Genomic DNA, 17,815 nt, shown 5'->3' on the forward strand with positions numbered 1-17,815 from the left:
CAGACATCTTGTTGGCCACTGATGCTGATCCAGCTGGCTCTTCTTATGATCCTAAGTTGGTTCGTAAAGCATAGCACCTGGCACTAGTATACAATTAACCTATGAAATTCATATTTGCAAGATGTAGGGAAGACCGCTGGCTTAAATGTTTTTAACAGGTGAGACAAATTCTTCCAGGATCCAGAGGCAAAGTGCATCTGACTACCAGTTGCTAGAGGGCAGTGGGAGAGAACTACCCTTGTGTACTGCTTGTGGTCTTCCCCGAGGCATCTGGTGGCCACTGTGGGAAAGGGTATCAGATCTCATGGAACTCGCTTTATGTTCTTATGGTCCAGTTCTCGTGCAAGATGGCATCTGGAGACATCTGGGTGACTCTGGCTGACCATGGAATGACCTGACATGGCCTCTTGTTGGCCTTAGATGTCCTAGTACAGCACAAAAAGGCTTGTGAGTCATCTTTTAGCTCTTGAACTAAATGTAGGGTCAGAAGGTTTGCTTGCTTGTTTGTTTAAAGGGTTTTTACCCAACTCGCCCTTAACCTCAGTGCTCAGCAAAATGTTGCTTGGCAGCAGCAGAACATTGAATGCCTATTAATATGCATTTGGCAAAGGAGAGAGTTACAGCAGTACATTGTTGCAGGGTGCTGATTTGAGGATTACCCCTTAGGAAGGCATTTCTGGTTTCCAGTAGAGCAACAATTAAACATTTTGGGCACTTGGAGAATAGCTTCCCCTTTGGCTCATCCCCCACCCCCTTTCCCCTATTAATATGGTCTTGTAATGCAAATGATGGCATTAGGAAGGTAACTTTCATATACAGGTCAGACCAGTAGAAGACACGTGGAGTGTCTCCAGCAGTGGCTAAAAATAGTTAGAGAAGAGGCAAGTGTAAAAGAGGTCGGCAGGTATCTCAGTCATTTCCTTTTCTATTGCCAAAGGTTCGTAGGCAGCGTGGCCATGAGGTTACACCGATTTGCTGTTTGTACATGGAGAGGGAACTTTGAGTTCTCATGAGGTTTCTGACCATGTGGAGCTAGAAAGAGATTCCAGGGTATACTGGAGGTGGCCACCGCCTTGCTGAAGCTGTGCAGGTCTGGGTCTGGTCTGAGTCAGGGAACCCCAAGTGGGCCACCTTGAGTTCTATAATGGAAGGAAGGCAGAATATAAATATAGCAAAATATGTACATGAATGCAGCTCTGTCCCCTCCTCCCATTCAACTTGTGTATGAAACAAGTGCTTAGAAATCAGGTCTAAAAATTGATTAAAAATGAAGTTTTGTTTATTTGTTTTTGCCTACACAACATAATTATTAATGTGGCTTTTGCTATCTTGCTGCAGGAATCTCACTGCAATCAGAAGGTTAACACAAATCTAAAAATGGAATAATTTGCTCATTTATAAATTTCCTCCAATGAAGGCAAGAAGAGGTTAAGATTTTTCTTAAAAAAATAAAAATAAAACACTGAATTAATTCCTCTCAAGATGGCATTAAAATTATTTGGCTCAAAGAGGCAGTAAATCTTGGCTTCTACAATACATGTTTGTTGATGAATGCCCATGCAAAATGCTCCATTCAGTCCTGAATGGAACCTCATATAGGTTTGGTGAAGCCACCCAGGCAAAAATCAGGATGCAAGAAGAGCCGTGCTGGATCAGACCAAAGGCTTGTCTAGGCCAGCATCCTGTTCTCACAGTAGCTAACTAGATACATGCAGGAAGCCTACAAATTGGACCTGAGTCATCTCCCCACTACTTATTCCCAGCAACTGGTATTTAGAAGTTGCATGCAGCTGTCATGGCTACTGGCCATTCATAACCATCTTCTGAAGCATCCTGCTCCACTGTCAAATAGCTCATCCTCTCTGCGTTCCTCCTGACATTCAGTCAAAATCCCGCTTGTATTTTGGACCCATCAGTCTGGGCTGTGCCCTTGGGAACTGGATTGGGGAACCTCTGACCTGAAGGTGGAGCGCAGCCCGAAGGGCTCTCCCTCTGGCCCTCCGAACTGCCCTCAGGCCATACCCTCACTGGCCTGCTGCGCACCCTCCTTGACTCCTTTTGCAGAGCTGAAATGTGTCCTTGAGCTGTGATAGCATCTGCTGCTTGTCTGCATGAAGGATGGAGAAAGGTGCCTGTGTTTGTGTGTATAGGAACACCCTGGTTTTGCCTGGCTGAAATAGAGCCCACTGCCCAAAGATGGAAGTCCAGCTCACTGCTCTGCCCGCTTTTGCTTCTGACCACACCTACTTTGGCCTCTGGCAGTGGCCACCTCTGTTCTGCAGACCCTGGAAGGCTGCCCATGACAAAGGGTGGTCATTGGACAGAAAAAGGTTCTGCTTAGCAGCAGCAGAAAACAAGTTCAGAAAATGTACCTAGGCTTGGTTAGTACAGGGTATGAGGACAAAGGATTTAGGCCTGTGTGGTGTTCAGAACAGGGTTTCTTCCTTTTAAAAATGCTGTCATTTCTCTCCAACAGGGTAACGCCATCCTCTGAAAATCCCACTGGCTCTAATTGTAGTATAAGCCAAGGAAAGCCTTCTCTAAGAAGAATAAAAGGGAGAATACATAGAAGCAAAAGCCTCGATAGCCTTGATTTCTGTGAGTTCAATGTAAGTACATGATTTGTCCTACCTTCCTTTTGCTTGATGTTCCTGAGAATCTCCCCTTAATCAGACAATATGAAAAAGGTTTTCACCTCCTTTTCATTCATTCACAGCATATATCTATCCATATGGTTAAATCAGTGGCTGGTTGTGCATTACGCTTGGTGAATGTGCCTGTGAAAAGTCCCAGCCTTCCAGAGCAGACCTCTCGAGGTTCATGCAAACAGCAGATGAGAAGCTGAAACTGTTTCTGGACTGTACCACTCTAGACTTCAGGAAGGGGGAGCCACATGACTGATTGCTGGTCTGTGGGAGAAAAATATATGACTGACATGCATACATTTACATATAAAAGCATTCACTCATTGGGTACCTCCTTGCAGCGATCTGAAGTGATGAAATCCAGAAGCATTATTGGCTCCTCCTTTGCCATAATATATGCCAGAGCTGCATGCAGGATGTTGCTTCTTGCTCCACTGAGGCAAAAAATCACCTGCTCAGGTGGAGCTCCCCATCTGAGTTGGAGTTGCTTTGTGTTCTCTGACATCTTTGGACAATGCTGTATAATTGCTTACTGATACACAATTTGCAAATTATGTTTTGGTTCCTATGAAACACAGTGACCGTTATAACTGAAATAACATTTGCTTCAATGCTCTTTACATGCATTGAAAGAAAGAAATACCAGGCTTTTTCCTGAAACTTTGTGGTTGTTAATTAGCAAAATTTAACAACCCTTTAGGTTACAGTGACATGCCTAGACATTGTACTCAGCAGAAAAATGCTCAGTTTGGTTACAAATATTTTAATAATGCCTGTTGGCTATCATTGCAGTCAATTTCATCAGAAAAGTTTGTTTTGATTTGGAAGGCACATGCTTAACATCACATAGCCAAAGTTAGCAGCAAATACATATTTGTTATTTTTCTCCGCTGAAGTTTTCTAGGTGTGAAAATGGAGCTTCCTTTTCAGTTTTCAGTTTAGAGGCAAGTAAGAGGTGACCTGTGATCCTCAGATGAAGTGTAGTGTAGAAATGTAATGAATAAAATAAAATGTATTATATTATGCATGGGGTAGAGAAAGTGGATAGAGAGAAGTTTTTCTTCTTTGCTCCTAATGCTTGAACTCATAGACATCCAAGGAAGGTAAATGTTGGAAGATGCAGGACAGATAAAAGAAATGACTTCTTCACGCAGTGTCTAGCTGAACTCTGGAACTTGCTCCCTTTGGGGGCTGTGATGGCTTTATCTAAGGATGGGACAAATTCATGGAGGAGAAGCCTAGCAGTGGCTACTAGCCAGGATGGCCACTTTCTACCTCCACTATCAGGCAGTAATGTTTCTAAAAAGCAGGAGGAGAGAGTGCTGCTTGGGGCTTCCCTGGCTGACCACTGTGGGAACAGGCTGCTGGACCACGTGGGCCATGGGCCTGATCCAGGAGGCTCTTCATGCTCTAGGTTTAACCCCAGAAACTGACTCAGGGACCAAAGACCTCTGCAATACATCATTCAGATACAAGTTTAGGTAATGGCCCAGAGAGTGGGAAAATCCTACGGAAGGCAAAGAGCAGCTTGGGGGAAACATAATTTTCACTGGGAAAACAGGGGCAACAGGTTAAAAAATTAATAAAAAAACAGTCTTGATCCAAACCTCTTTCTGACCCTATTTGACTCATTTTCTTTCAGATGGGGGTTCCAATCTCAGATATCCCTCATCTTGTATAGTATATTCCACAGAACAAACTAGGATGATACAAGAGCAGGCAAGGGCCAAACTATATGTCATTAGGAACAATTTTCAGCTGCAAAATTATGTGCATGCTAATACACACACACACACACACACACACACACACGTGTGTGTAACATGTAGTTTGGTCCTCATTCTCAGTGGTAAGAGGTTGTCCAGGGGTAAAGACAGTCTATTTCAATACTGAACTGGAATCCAAAGACCTGAGAATCGTATGTGAGCTATCCATTAAAGTTTAAAGGGAGCCAGGAAAGAAACACTCAAATGTAGATAAGTGAGGAGGCAATGGATCTGATTTTGATTTCTCTTGGACAATTTTTGCTCCTTCCTGGTGATGTACAAGGCTCCTTTTAGGTGGACCCAAAGATAGGAGTTCCCTCCCCACCTTGTCTCTTCTGAGATTTGAATCAGGCAACTTGGATGAAGAAGAACTTTAATTTGCATACAATGAAAAGGTGATGAAAGCTGCAGATGTGGTTCCGAGTCAAACTCAGGTGAATTGCATTTGTGCTATAAAAAAACAGATTGCTTGTGACAGATGAGAAGGAATACAGAATCTCAGGGCTTGCAAATTGCTTAAAATCAAACTGTGTTGTTGTTATCAGGGAGGAGAGGAGGATAACCAAACTGATCCTGCCTGGATGTTCATGGACCAAGGAAAAAAGAGGGTTTCTACAGGCAGACTTGCTGCATTTGCCGGACATCATGGAAACCCACCCCAACATTTCCACCCCCAAGCAGACGTGCATTCATGTTCATGCGCAGTTTCCCCCCAAAACGCAGGCATACCCATCTCACACACAGAAGCACTTGCACACATTCACATGCCACATTTGTACACATATCCCAAGGAGACACACACACACACCCAATGTGGGGAGGGGAAGGGAACATTATGCTTGTCTTCCTCCACTCCAGGGAAACTTGCACCATAAAATTTGGGGACTTGGCTTGATCCAAGGGAAGCAAACAGCCAATCACTTGATTCCTTTTGAGTCCAACTTTTTTGTGGTGATGGAAACCCACTCCATCTCCCCACCCAATATGTCTTTCTCTCCCACGCCCCATGTATACTCTTCAGTTTCCTGGTACTGGCAGGCATGGGCACATGTCTTAGTTGCTGGCCATTGAGGGGATTTCATTAGTAGGAGTGGGAGGTGTCAGGTGAATCTGTCACTCTGCTTCTTGGCTCACCTGAATATTTAGTGCTATGTGCCCTTTGAAGTTGTGTGTGAGGTGGTATGTGGTATGTGGTGCAAACAGATATTGGAGTTACCTTCCTGTGTTGCCGGTTTGGCTGCCAAACATAGTCTGTCTTACCCATCTTGAAACCGGATCTTTCAACTTGGCTTATGTATGCTGAATTTTGAAGTGCTGTGCTTTGGGTGTGACAACCCTAACCCTAACCAGCTTCTAACTGAGTGAAAATGTGTTTCCATAGGTTAAAGCAAAGTGACTACAGTGGACACTCGGGTTGCGAACATGATCCATGCGGGATGCACGTTCACAACCCGCAGTGTTCGCAACCCGCGTCTGCGCAAGCGCAGGTTGCAGTTTAGCGCTTCTGCACATGTGTGACCACTGAAACCTGGAAGTAATCTGTTCCAGTACTTCCGGGTTTCGGTGGTCCGCAACCCGAAAAAGCACAACCTGAAGCAGCTGTAACCTGAGGTACTTTGAAGCAGTTCCATTAAAATTTGGGAACAGAGCACTGTGTTAGATCAATAGAAATGCCTTGCTCACTACTACTCCAGATTCCCTGTTGTGTGCTTGTGTGCAATGTTAGAAACTCAGATATATATATGCAAGGCGCCAAATGGCTCCTTAAACCAGGGTTACAGATGGCAAAATGGAATGCCTAGTTGCCATTTTTCGGCCAAACACATTTTCAATATGACTTTTTGGTTCCTGAAATTCATTCTCATTGTGCAGATAAAATATGACAGACAGAATTCTACAGGATGTGTTGTTAGTGTGTGAATACAGGCAAGATCCAAGGATCCGCAGGCAGGCACCTCCAGATGGTGGAGACGTCAGGCACCATCCTGGCAAATGGGCATTTTCACTCAGTTGCAAGTGGCCGATGACCAGGTGCAAAATACACCTGGCACATTTCGAACTCTGCTTGTGTGTGATGCATGCCTCTGCAAACCCTTGCTGCTTGTGTGGTGATCTGCCTCTGATGAAATATTTGAAGCGCCTTGCTGTACCAAAAGATTGCAATATTTTTAAGAACCCTATTTTTCTGGGGTTAATGTTCTCATGAAATTTTCCTCTAAGATACATGGTGTCCCCCCCCCCACTTCTTTGGCACAAAGGACTCAGAAAGCCCAGTTTCGCCGTTGTATCCAGCTCAGTGGTTCCCCTTCTCCATCAGAGCTTGCCTGTCAGAGCAAAGGGTGAACAGAGAGTGGAAAGCAGGTCGGGTGGGATAGGAAGTGCGATGTGCAGCACATCAAAAGTGCTACCTGTGTGCCAGCAACTTTATGTAACACAAACCATCAGCTTGAACAATTGTACTGTATTTGACATCATGGACTTCTTTCTTTTTTGCTGTGAGTTTATATATTGGCCTCATCCCTGGGTTGTTCCTAAAATTTGACTGTGCTTCAAAGCTGTGTCACTAAGCTCTGTGCTGTGAAAGAGTTTTGCAAGGCAATGGTGACCCTGTTTTGCTGCCTATTCTAGTTAGGTTGAGGCTGTGTGTTGTTATCTTGATAGTGGTTAACACCTTGTTTGCTTGATGTCTCCTGGTGTTATTTACCTGAGGAATGTGAGATTTTGTTCTAGGAGTTTTTTGTGGGGTGGAGCAGACGTTTGGTGTTAATCTCTAGGGCTAGAAAACTTAACATGTAGAGCATCCCTAGGACTGCTTCTGTATTTGAAATCCTTCTAGTCTGCAAAGAGACTGTCTCCTTTCCCACCTTCCTTCTCAACAGCCACACACATGCTAGTGGTCCTGTTCCCCAGGGGTGGTCATCATTTTCTGGTACCTCTCTCTTTTCCAGCTCCCTGTCAGTGGAGTATCCTTCCACCTGACATCCAGCTCTCTTCTTAAGGCACCTCTGCTCACCCTGCCTCAACCCAAGAGAAGTTCCTTCCCTTTTCCAATCCATTCATTTCCTCCTCAATGTGTCTCTCTCTTCACCTTTAGATTCTAAACCTGTAAATATGGCCCATTATTTCTGACCTTCATACAGTGCTTACTCATGTCTTAGGGTCCTCAACCAAGTGTGGTCTGGTGGACTGGAGGATCCCACGTTCAAATCCCCACTCTGCCAGGAAGCTTACTGGGTGAATTATCATAGAATTGTAGAGCTGTAAGGGACCCAAGGGGCATCTAGCCCAATTCCCTGCAATCCAGGAATCTCAGTTAAAGCACCCATGGCAGATGGCCATCCAACCTCTGCTTAAAAACCTCCCATGAAGGAGCATTCACCACCTCCCAAGGGTGACTGTTCCACTGTCGAACCGCTCTTCCTGTCAGAATGTTTTTCCGTATGTTTAGTCTCCTTTCTTGCAACTTGAAGCCATTGATTCGAGTCCTACCCTCCAGAGTGGAGAAAACAAGCTTGCTCCATCTTCCATGTGACAGATATTTGCAGGTGGCTATCATATCTCCTCCCATTCCTCTCTTTCCCAGGCTAAACATACCCAGTTCCTTCAACCACTCCTCATAAGTCTTGGTTTCCAGGCTCTTGGCCATCTTGGTTGACCTCCTTAAAAAAATTATTATTGTCACATAATAGCCATTACGTACAACTGAAATGTGCAATAGCAGGTGTTCCATATACAAAGCAAGCAAATAATAAATAACAAGAGAAAGAAATATTTCCCAAGCTTGTGTGGACGGATGGTGAATGTTGAGCATCTAAGTCCAACACGTGGGAAATAAAACTCCACCAGATGACATAAAAGCATTCTGGATCCTTCATCACTTTGGAGACACACAGTTTAACTGTTATTTTTCCCTCAGCAGCCAAAGTCTGTAAGTTCTTATAATGCAAAGATAAATGTAGACTTTTTCCCAAGGTTTTCCATTGCTGGGCTATTGAAATCCTAGCCGCAGCTAACATCTGTTCTTTAGAGTGACAGATAATTGTGTTATTAGGGATGGGTGAATTTATCAATTTTGGTGCCTCATAGTTTCATACATTGAGTTTAGTTAGTTAATATGTCAATTTTAGTTTTTCTCAGTTTTTCATTTTTCCAGTTTCCAGTTCAATTCTCCACATTTCCACATCAGGTTTAAAACAAAAAACAAAAACAAAAAAACACTGGCATTTTAGTGCAAGTTTCTCCCAGTATACAAGTTTCTGCATGCAAATTTTCCTGTTGTATACATTTTGCAAAGCAATTTCCCCTCATGTAATGCACATTTGTGTATTATTTTAATAAATGTCTGCATTTATATGCACACTTTATCCTGGTATATACATTTTTGTTCACATTACTTGACTGGAAAACAGAACTGCAAAATTTGGAGAAGTGTGAATTTCAAAGAATGGCTGGTTTTTGGTTCATGTAACATTTTGGAATGTGTGAATTCAGTTAGTCTGTCTTCAAGTGCAAACAACTGAATTTTTCTCCTGTCCCTAGTTGTGATTCATGTAATAATCCAGATAGCGCAAATTGGATTGGTTGACACTGTGATCTACTCCCACAATAAATAAATGAAAACCATGAAAACCTGCAAGTTGTTGAGCTTTTTTTGGGAGAGGACGACCAAAACCTGGGGAGGCTTCAGCAAAGTTGATCGAACACGGACGCACCGTTATCAACCGCTGATCTATCTTTCATTTCAATTGAAACCAGTGAAGGCAGTGAATGTCTTGTTCAAGTGTCTGGAGGCAGTTGGAGGTTGGATGGTGGTCAATGGATTGAGGTTGAATCCCAACAAGACAGAAGCACTGTTTCTGGGGGACAGGAGGCAGGCAGGTGTGGGTTTCTGAATGAGGTTCTGAATGAGGTCACCTTGCCCCTAAAACACCAGGTGTGCAGCCTTGGGCTCATTTTGGACTCACAGCTGTCCATGGAAGTGCAGATCAATTCTATGTGTAGATACGGAGGCTGCGACCCTACCTGCCCGCAGACTGTCTCGGCAGAGTGGTGCATGCACTGGTTATCTCTTGCTTGGACTACTGCAATGCGCTCTACATGGGGCTACCTTTGAAGGTGACCTGGAAACTACAATGAATCCAGAATGTGGTAGCTAGACTGGTGACTGGGGGCGGCCACCAGGACCATATAACACTGGTCTTGAAAGACCTACATTGGCTCCCAGTACGTTTCCCAGCACAATTCAAAGTGTTGGTGCTGACCTTGAAAGCCCTAAACGGCCTCAGCCCAGTATACCTGAAGGAGCATCTCCATCCTCATTGTTCAGCCCTGATACTGAGGTCCAGCTCTGAGGGCCTTCTGGCGGTTTCCTCACTGCGAGAAGTGAAGCTACAGGGAACCAGGCAGAGGCCCTTCTGGGTGATGGTGCCTGCCCTGTGGAATGCCCTCCCAGCAGATGTCAAGGAAATAAACAACTATATGACTTTTATATATATTTTTTGAAAATAATATTTATTAGTTTTCCAACAATTTAAACACTACAAACAACGAAAGAGAAAAAAAAGAGAGGGGGGGAGAACAATACAATACAATACAAAAACACTACATAACACTAACACATTAAACTAACAAAACAAAACAAAAACAGTTTAAAACACATCAAACAATTTCAATATCTTATCTTTCATTCACTTATTTCAACGACCTCACACCTCCCTTTTTGTATTCCACTTCTATTAATTGTTTCAGCAATTCCTTTCCGTCTTCCTCTGTTTTCTATCCTATAATTATCTTAACACATTCTAACCTTATTTTTCCTTTGATACTCTATTAATCTGTTTCAGTTTGATTCCTTTTTTTTTTTTTTACATAACTTTATTAAACATACTTTAAAAAGACATTACAATAAGACATACATACATACAAGTACAAATACCGAGCCAGGAACAGACAAAGAACGGAGTACAGGAAAAACAAAACAACAAAAAAAGAAAAAAGCAGAAAAAACAAGACCTCCGTCCAACTCAGTTTTGGGTTACATAAACTTATACAATTTCTGCAGTTGTTTTATCAATGATTCTACACTCTGAACGTCGTAAGTGTTAACTACTGTCTGCTGATATATATTTAATTCCCAGATTAATCTCAATATAATTTAGGAATTTGTTCCACTCATTTTTTAATTTGACCATATTATGGTGCCTAATTCTTTGTGTTAAACTCGCTAGTTCTATATATTGAAACAATTTCACTTGCCAATCTCTAATCGAGGGCATTTTGGGAGATTTCCACTTCTGTGCTATTAAAATCCTTGCCGCCGCCGTGGCATATTGAAAGAAGGTTTGGTCTACGTTTTTTATTTCCTCCTCAATCATGCCCAAAAGAAACACCTCGGGAATTTTAGGGAAATTATACTTCAAAATCTTTTTCAATTCCTCGTAAATTTGCCCCCAGAATCTCTTAACCACATCGCAAGTCCACCATACATGAAAAAAGGTTCCCACCTTATCTCTACATCTCTAACATATATTATCGGTATTCTTGTACATCTTTCCTAGCTTTGCCGGGGTCAGATACCAGCGATGCGCCATTTTTTCTAAGTTTTCTCGAAGGGTTGCACAGGCCGTAAACTTCATACCCTTTTTCCACAGAGTCTGCCATTTGTTGAAATCCACCTTATAACATTTCTACATGATTCTATAACATTTCTAACATGATTCCTTATAACATTTCTACTAAAGCCATATAACTTCAATCTAACATTTTTCTAACATTCATTAATTTTACAGTATTTCTGTAAATAGTCTTTAAACTTTTTCCAGTCTTCTTCCACCGACTCTTCTCCCTGGTCTCGGATTCTGCCAGTCATTTCCGCCAGTTCCATATAGTCCATCAACTTCATCTGCCATTCTTCCCGGGTGGGTAAATCTTGTGTCTTCCAATACTTCGCAATGAGTATTCTTGCTGCTGTTGTTGCATACATGAAAAAAGTTCTATCCTTCTTTGGCACCAATTGGCCGACCATGCCCAGGAGAAAGGCCTCTGGTTTCTTCAGGAAGGTATATTTGCATACCTTTTATAAGACATCTGAAGGCAGCCCTGTTTAGGGAAGTTTTTAATGTTTGATGTTTTATTGTGTTTAATATTCTATTTGGAGCTGCCCAGAGTGGCTGAGGAAACCTAGTCAGATGGGTGGGGTACAAATGATAAAACATATTATTATTATCATTATTATCATTACTATCATTATTACTAAAAAAATTCTCCCACCATTCCTCCCAAAGAAACCCCAGGGTGGCAAGCAGCAAAATGTTTAAACAGTACAGTTTAAAATCAATTTTTAAGGACTTCCGGGTTAGCGCCATCGGTGAAATGGCGGAGTTCCTCCGACTGGAGGAGTGGGCTCCGTGAAAGTTGGGTCTTCCCACCGCGGCGAAGGTGGGGGCCCGCTAGAAACCCCAGGCAGAGGAGCCTGGGGACGTGGGGTTCGGCAGAGCACCAAGAGCGCCTCCCCTACTCACCGGGAAACCCCTTTTTGGGGCTCCGGAGCGAAGTGGGGTGAGCAGCGCGGTGCATCGAACCGATTGCTACTTTCACGGAGGGAAGCCGCGCAGCCATCACCGGAGAGCGCTGACTTTTTCCTGATGATAATTGGACTCAAAAAATACCCGTGAGTAAAAACGGAAGATTTGATTAAGAAAACTACAATTTTTATGAATTAGGCACGAAGCAGGAAGGTCTAAACAGGAAGTCCGCCTTCCGCTTTGTAAATAGTCTGAAGAAAAGACTCTATAAGCTAATCAGCCTGGAAAATTGCCTTAAAGACTGAAATTTCCTGCATTCATAAGCAATAAAACCCCCTTTGACAGCAGGGGAAAAGGGGGAAAAATCTTTGATTTTCTAAGCCTGCGGGGAGAGTGTAAAGGAACATAAGTCTCCATCGTCCCAAACCTGGGGACGGGGTGTCAGGACAGAAAGTTTTGGAGATGCCCATCGATTGAAAGTGGTTTATTTTTGACAGATAGCAAAAAGAAAAGAAACAAATTAACTTTAATGCCGCTTTCTGCATTCTGCATGTTAAGGAAACAAAGTATTTGAAAATCAAAAGTAAATTTTCCTTTGTTGGATACATTTTAAGATGGATGTGAACTGAAATTGTGTCCCCTAGAGGGAGCTTGTCAACTTGTTGCTGCAGTTTATAGTGAAACTCTACAATTCTGGGAATTAGACCGTGGGACCAGCCGCCTAACCTTGAACAGCAATGTGCCAGGAAGAAATCTTGTCGTCTCACCTTGGCAGAATAGATGCTATGCTACAGCAGCTGCATGAGAAAATGAACTTAATGAATGAAAAGTTAGACTTTATGTCTGTTGTAGCCAGCAAATATGAACTAACAGAAAATAAGGATAAAGAAGCTACACAACAACTAACTCAGGAAACTGGCTTGACAGGGCAAGTTCAAGGGCAGATGACGTCGGAAGAGGTTGTGATCGCACCTCAAAAGACACAGATGGAGAAAACTAAAGTCCTGCACGACCAAAAGCCGCAGTACTGCAAGATTGATTATGGTGTGTCTCTGGAAGTGTTTGGATTTAAGGAAGCTCTTAGCTCTGGTGGGACTCTGGAACGGGTTGACAACTACTTCTGGAACAACTACTTTTAGGGTTACAAAATTAATTTGGGGGAGTGGGACTCTGGGGAATGGGCTAGCCTGATGAAAGAAAATGGAGACTATTGACTTCTTGGTCGGCGCCATCGCCGAATGGCGGACTCCCTCCGAGCTCTGGAGGGAGCCTGCTGGGTAGGGGTTGGGTCCTGCCGCGCCGGCGACGCGGGGACCCTCAAAAACCATGGGCGGTGATGCCCATGGACTTGGTGACTTGGCGGGCACCGTTTGCGCCCCCGACCCGCGAAGGAGCCTTTTTAAAGGCTGCGGAGCGGGTGACGGGGGGGGGTGTGGTGCTATGAGTCCACTGCTTCCCCTGCCTAGCAAAGCCGCATGCCATTCGGCGGAGAGCAACGACTTCTTCTTTGGAAATTTTGGATTTGGATTAAAAAGAACAACCCGTGAGTAAAATTATCAGACTTAAAAGGAAAATTTGATTTTTGAATTTGGAGCGAGCGGGGGAGGTGCAAAAAGGAAGTCCGCCCCCCCTGTTGTAGATGTCTTAACGCAAGGATTTGACAACTAAGATCGAGAGATGAGCTTGCTTATTTGAAAAAAAAAAAAATTAACTTCACGAAGGGAAATTACAATAATTGTGCTGGAGGAGAAGATTGGTTTGTGGGAACTAAGATGCAACCCCCTGGGAACCGGGAACGATCCGCTATGAGAGACTGGTGAAGAGACACAGAAACTTTGACAGCTGTCAAAGTAGCTGTCAAAGCAGGAAAATAAAAGAGAACTTTGTTACAATGGCTTTGCTGGTTAGATTTGTTACAATTTGGACATAAATTAGTGGAAATAAAGGCAACAAGTTATTTGACTTTTGGGTCTGATCTGGAAAGAAATTAAGTTACCATATTCCCTCTAGAGGGAGGTCGGGACATTGCAACAGTGGCAGCAAGTGGAAAAATACTATGAAATTGAGCAGGATTTGTTATCTCTTGGGAAAGCTGCAAAAACGAAGCATTATTTTGTCTACAGAGGTCTCTACACTAAAGGAGACAATGGATTTATCTATTGAAGAAAGGAAGGGACTTGACGTAAGTTTATGTTCCTGAATAAATAAAGCCTCTGTGGAGAACAAGAAGTTTCTGAATTAGAAGGTTTTTGCAGCAGAACAGGAAAAAGAAACCTAAGGAATAAGAGCTGGACTAAACTCGAAGTTGGAACATTTGGGACATCCAGACTTTAAAAGGATCAAGAAACAGAATTTGAGTTATACTCTTAAACATAGAGGTCTGAATGGAAGAAGAATGATCTTTTCTGAGAGTTTCTCTGAGATTGGTGTCCTCTAGCATGTCTGAGGCCCATAGGCAGCCTTCCCCAACTTGGTGCCCTCCACATGTTTTGGATTTCCATTAGCCTCTTTCCAGCCAGCCCAGCTTTGTAGCCCCAAACATCTAGAGAACGCCAGGTCAGAGAAAGGTTTTACTAGAGCACCGCCTAATAGTCTGCTAGTCCACACATTTTGTTATGTAGTGAAGTTTCACCCTGGGCCAGCAGGGGGATACTGTAGATAGTTTTCACTCAGGTCTGTAGATAGTTTTCACTCAGGTCCACGTCAGTTATTTTAGGCGGGAAACTCTGGGTTGTTGTTGCTACAATGTTGACAGCCGGCTGCCTATAAAAGCAGGCCGGCTGAGCTGTTTGCTAGTCAGTTCTATTCCAGCTTACAAAATAAAAGAGCTGCTTTGGAGAAATCGCTGTGTCGTCTGCTATGTCAACCCACAACGTAACACATTTCATCCAGCTTCATATAGAAGCTGCCTTACACCAACTCAGGCCATTGGTCCATCTAGCCAGCATTGTCTGCCCTGACTGGCAGCAGCTCTCTGGGGTTTCAGGAAGGGAACTTTCTCAGTCCTACTGTGACTTGAACCTGGGACCTTCTGCATTCAAAGCAGCTGCTCTGCCATGGAGCCACAGCTCTTCCTTCGCATCAGCTGGTCAAGGGAGCAGAAACTGAGGGAGAGCACAAGACCACCTTCTTGGCATGCAGAGGATCTGAAGGAGACGTGAGTGATATGGGCACAGTGGAGATCTTGGGGAAGGTAACTGATTTTGTGTGTGTGCTGTTCATAGGCAAGGGAAAGAACAGCCCTGAAAATCAGGGTTCATTTAATAAAAATCAATCTAACCTAATGCATAGAATTGTGTGTTTAAACATCTTAGCAGTGAGAAACATTGACCTCCAGTCCTTTGGGAAGAGATACATAAATAAGATCAAAGCCAAGCAGAAAGTGGCTCAGAATTAAAAGGTTTTAAAAAACCTTAAACGACAAGAGACATGCTCACTTTCCCTCTTAATCTGCAAATTTTAATTATCTGTAAGTTTTAACTACAAGTGTTTGGTACTTTGCTGTTAATTAGGATTCAGTGGTACATTCTAAAAGCCTAAAAATAGCATTTTACTGTTAGAAAGAGAGAAAGAGGAGCTTTTTACCTTGACAACTGCATGTACAAAAATGTTATTGTAAATGATAAACCTGCGCAATCTATTTTCAGCACCATCTGCCACTGATTGTGCTTATGAATCTGATTTAATTAAGGGCTTTGGTCTCTTGCTGGAGACTTCTGCTCCAATTTGCTTTCCTGTCATTGGGAAGTGACAGATAGAGAAGTGATGAGTTTTATTGGGCCCTTGGCTGCTCAGAGTGTGGTAAGCTTTAGGTTTTCACAGAGCTCTTGGTTGGAAAATGGGAGCTCTTATAGGCTAGCACATAGGCCTAACATTCTTCCCTTGTAGATTTCCACCCACATTGCTCCTCTTCTCCTCAGCAAGGGCTCACAGGGAAGTTACGTTGGTTAGCAAATAATAATAATAATAATAATAATATTTTTTATTTATACCCCGCCCTCCCCAGCCAAGGCCGGGCTCAGAGCGGCTTACAAGCAATAATAAAAACAAGTTAAATGATTACAACTTAAAAACAAAATTAAAAATACAACATTAAAATATTGAAACATTAAAATATTAAAATGTAGCCTCATTGCAGGAGGAGAAGGAAAAGAAAAAAGAGAGGGAGGGAATCAAATTGGCTCCAAGCCAAAGGCCAGGCGGAACAACTCTGTCTTACAGGCCCTGCGGAAAGAAATCAGATCCTGCTGGGCCCTGGTCTCATGAGGCAGAGCGTTCCACCAGACCGGAGCCAAAGTTGAAAAGGCCCTGGCTCTGGTTGAAGCCAATCTAACTTCCTTAGGGCCCGGGACCACTAGGGTTTTGATATTTATGGACCTTGAGGCTCTCCGTGGGGCATACCGGGAGAGGCGGTCCCGTAGGTACGAGGGTCCTAGGCCGTGAAGGGCTTTAAAGGTCAAAAGCAGCACCTTAAATCTGACCCCGTACTCCACCGGGAGCCAGTGCAGCTTGAAAAGCACTGAGTGAATATGCTCCCATGGCAGAGACGCTGTGAGGAGCCTCACTGCAGCATTCTGCACCCGCTGGAGTTTCTGGGTCAGCTTCAAGGGCAGCCCCGAGTAGAGCGAATTACAGTAGTCAAGCCTGGAGATGACCGTCGCATGGATCACTGTGGCCAGGTAGGGGTGGGAAAGGTAAGGGACCAACTGCTTGATGCGGCGAAGGTGGAAAATGTTGCCTTGACTGTTGCTGTAACTTGCGCCTCCATGGAAAGGGAGGCTTCAAGGATTACACCCAAACTCTTAATGGAAGGCAATGGCACTAATTGGGCCCCCGCAAGAGAAGGGAGTTGGTCCCTCATCCCCATGCCATCCCGACCCTGCCATAGGACCTCTGTCTTTGAAGGATTTAGTTTCAATCGGCTCCCACAAAACCATCCAGCCACAGCTTCCAAGCATCTGGTTAGTGTGTCTGGGGCCAAGTCGGTGTGGCCATCCATCAGCAGATAGAGCTGAGTGTCATCAGCATATTGGTGACAGCCTAGCCCAAAGCTCCGGACAATCTGGGCAAGGGGGCGCATAAAGATGTTAAAAAGCATTGGGGAGAGGATTGCGCCCTGCGGCACTCCACACACCAAGGAGTGGCGCGACGACATTTCCCTCCCTAGTGCCACCCTCTGTCCCCGACCAGAGATAAAAGAGCACAGCCAGTTATGGGCTATGCCCTGTATCCCCATGTCTGCGAGGCGGTGGTCCAGAAGATCATGATCGACCATGTCAAAGGCTGCTGACAAATCTAAAAGGATCACCAGTCCTGACCCGCCTTGATCCAGCTGTCTACGGAGATCATCTGTTAGGGCAACCAGAGCCGTCTCCGTCCCAAAACCAGGATGGAAACTGGACTGAAATGGATCTAAAGCCGATGTTTCCTCCAAAAACCTACCAAGCTGTTCAGCAACCGCTCTCTCAATTACCTTACCCAGATATGGAAGATTTGAAACTGGGCGGTAATTGGTTAGGTCTAAGGGATCTAATGAAGTTTTCTTTAAGAGTGGACACACCACTGCTTCCTTCAGTTTCCCTGGGAATGTCCCCGTGTCAAGGGACAAATTGATAATTTCAACCAGGGGGGTCCGCGCAACATCTGGACACTCCCTAATCAGCCAAGATGGGCACGGATCAAGGAGGCAGGTGGTGGGCCTACCAACTTGGAGGCAGGTGGTGGGCCTACCAACTTGGAGGAATCCCACATCAGCAGGGAGTATTCGATCGAAATGGTCCAACACTGGACCTGAAGTCAGTCGAGGGGCCTCCAGTTCAGTAACTGTATCTAAATTGGCAGGGAGGTCACGGCGGAGCAACAGGACTTTCTCTGCAAAAAA

At 44.0% G+C, this 17,815-nt stretch overlaps 1 protein-coding gene across 7 annotated transcripts in view; it reads left to right on the plus strand.

The window, feature by feature from the left end:
• Positions 1–17,815, plus strand: part of TJP1 (tight junction protein 1) — a 326,291-nt gene that overhangs the window by 58,123 nt on the left and 250,353 nt on the right. For all 7 annotated transcript variants that reach the window (XM_081838649.1, XM_081838645.1, XM_081838646.1 and 4 more), the window contains exon 2: positions 2,477–2,609. In XM_081838649.1, coding sequence (XP_081694775.1) covers positions 2,477–2,609 — 133 coding nt within the window. The remainder of the gene's footprint in view (positions 1–2,476; positions 2,610–17,815) is intronic.

Source organism: Podarcis erhardii, assembly GCF_964252035.2.
Source record: "Podarcis erhardii genome assembly, chromosome: 14".
NCBI classification, from domain to species: domain Eukaryota; kingdom Metazoa; phylum Chordata; class Lepidosauria; order Squamata; family Lacertidae; genus Podarcis; species Podarcis erhardii.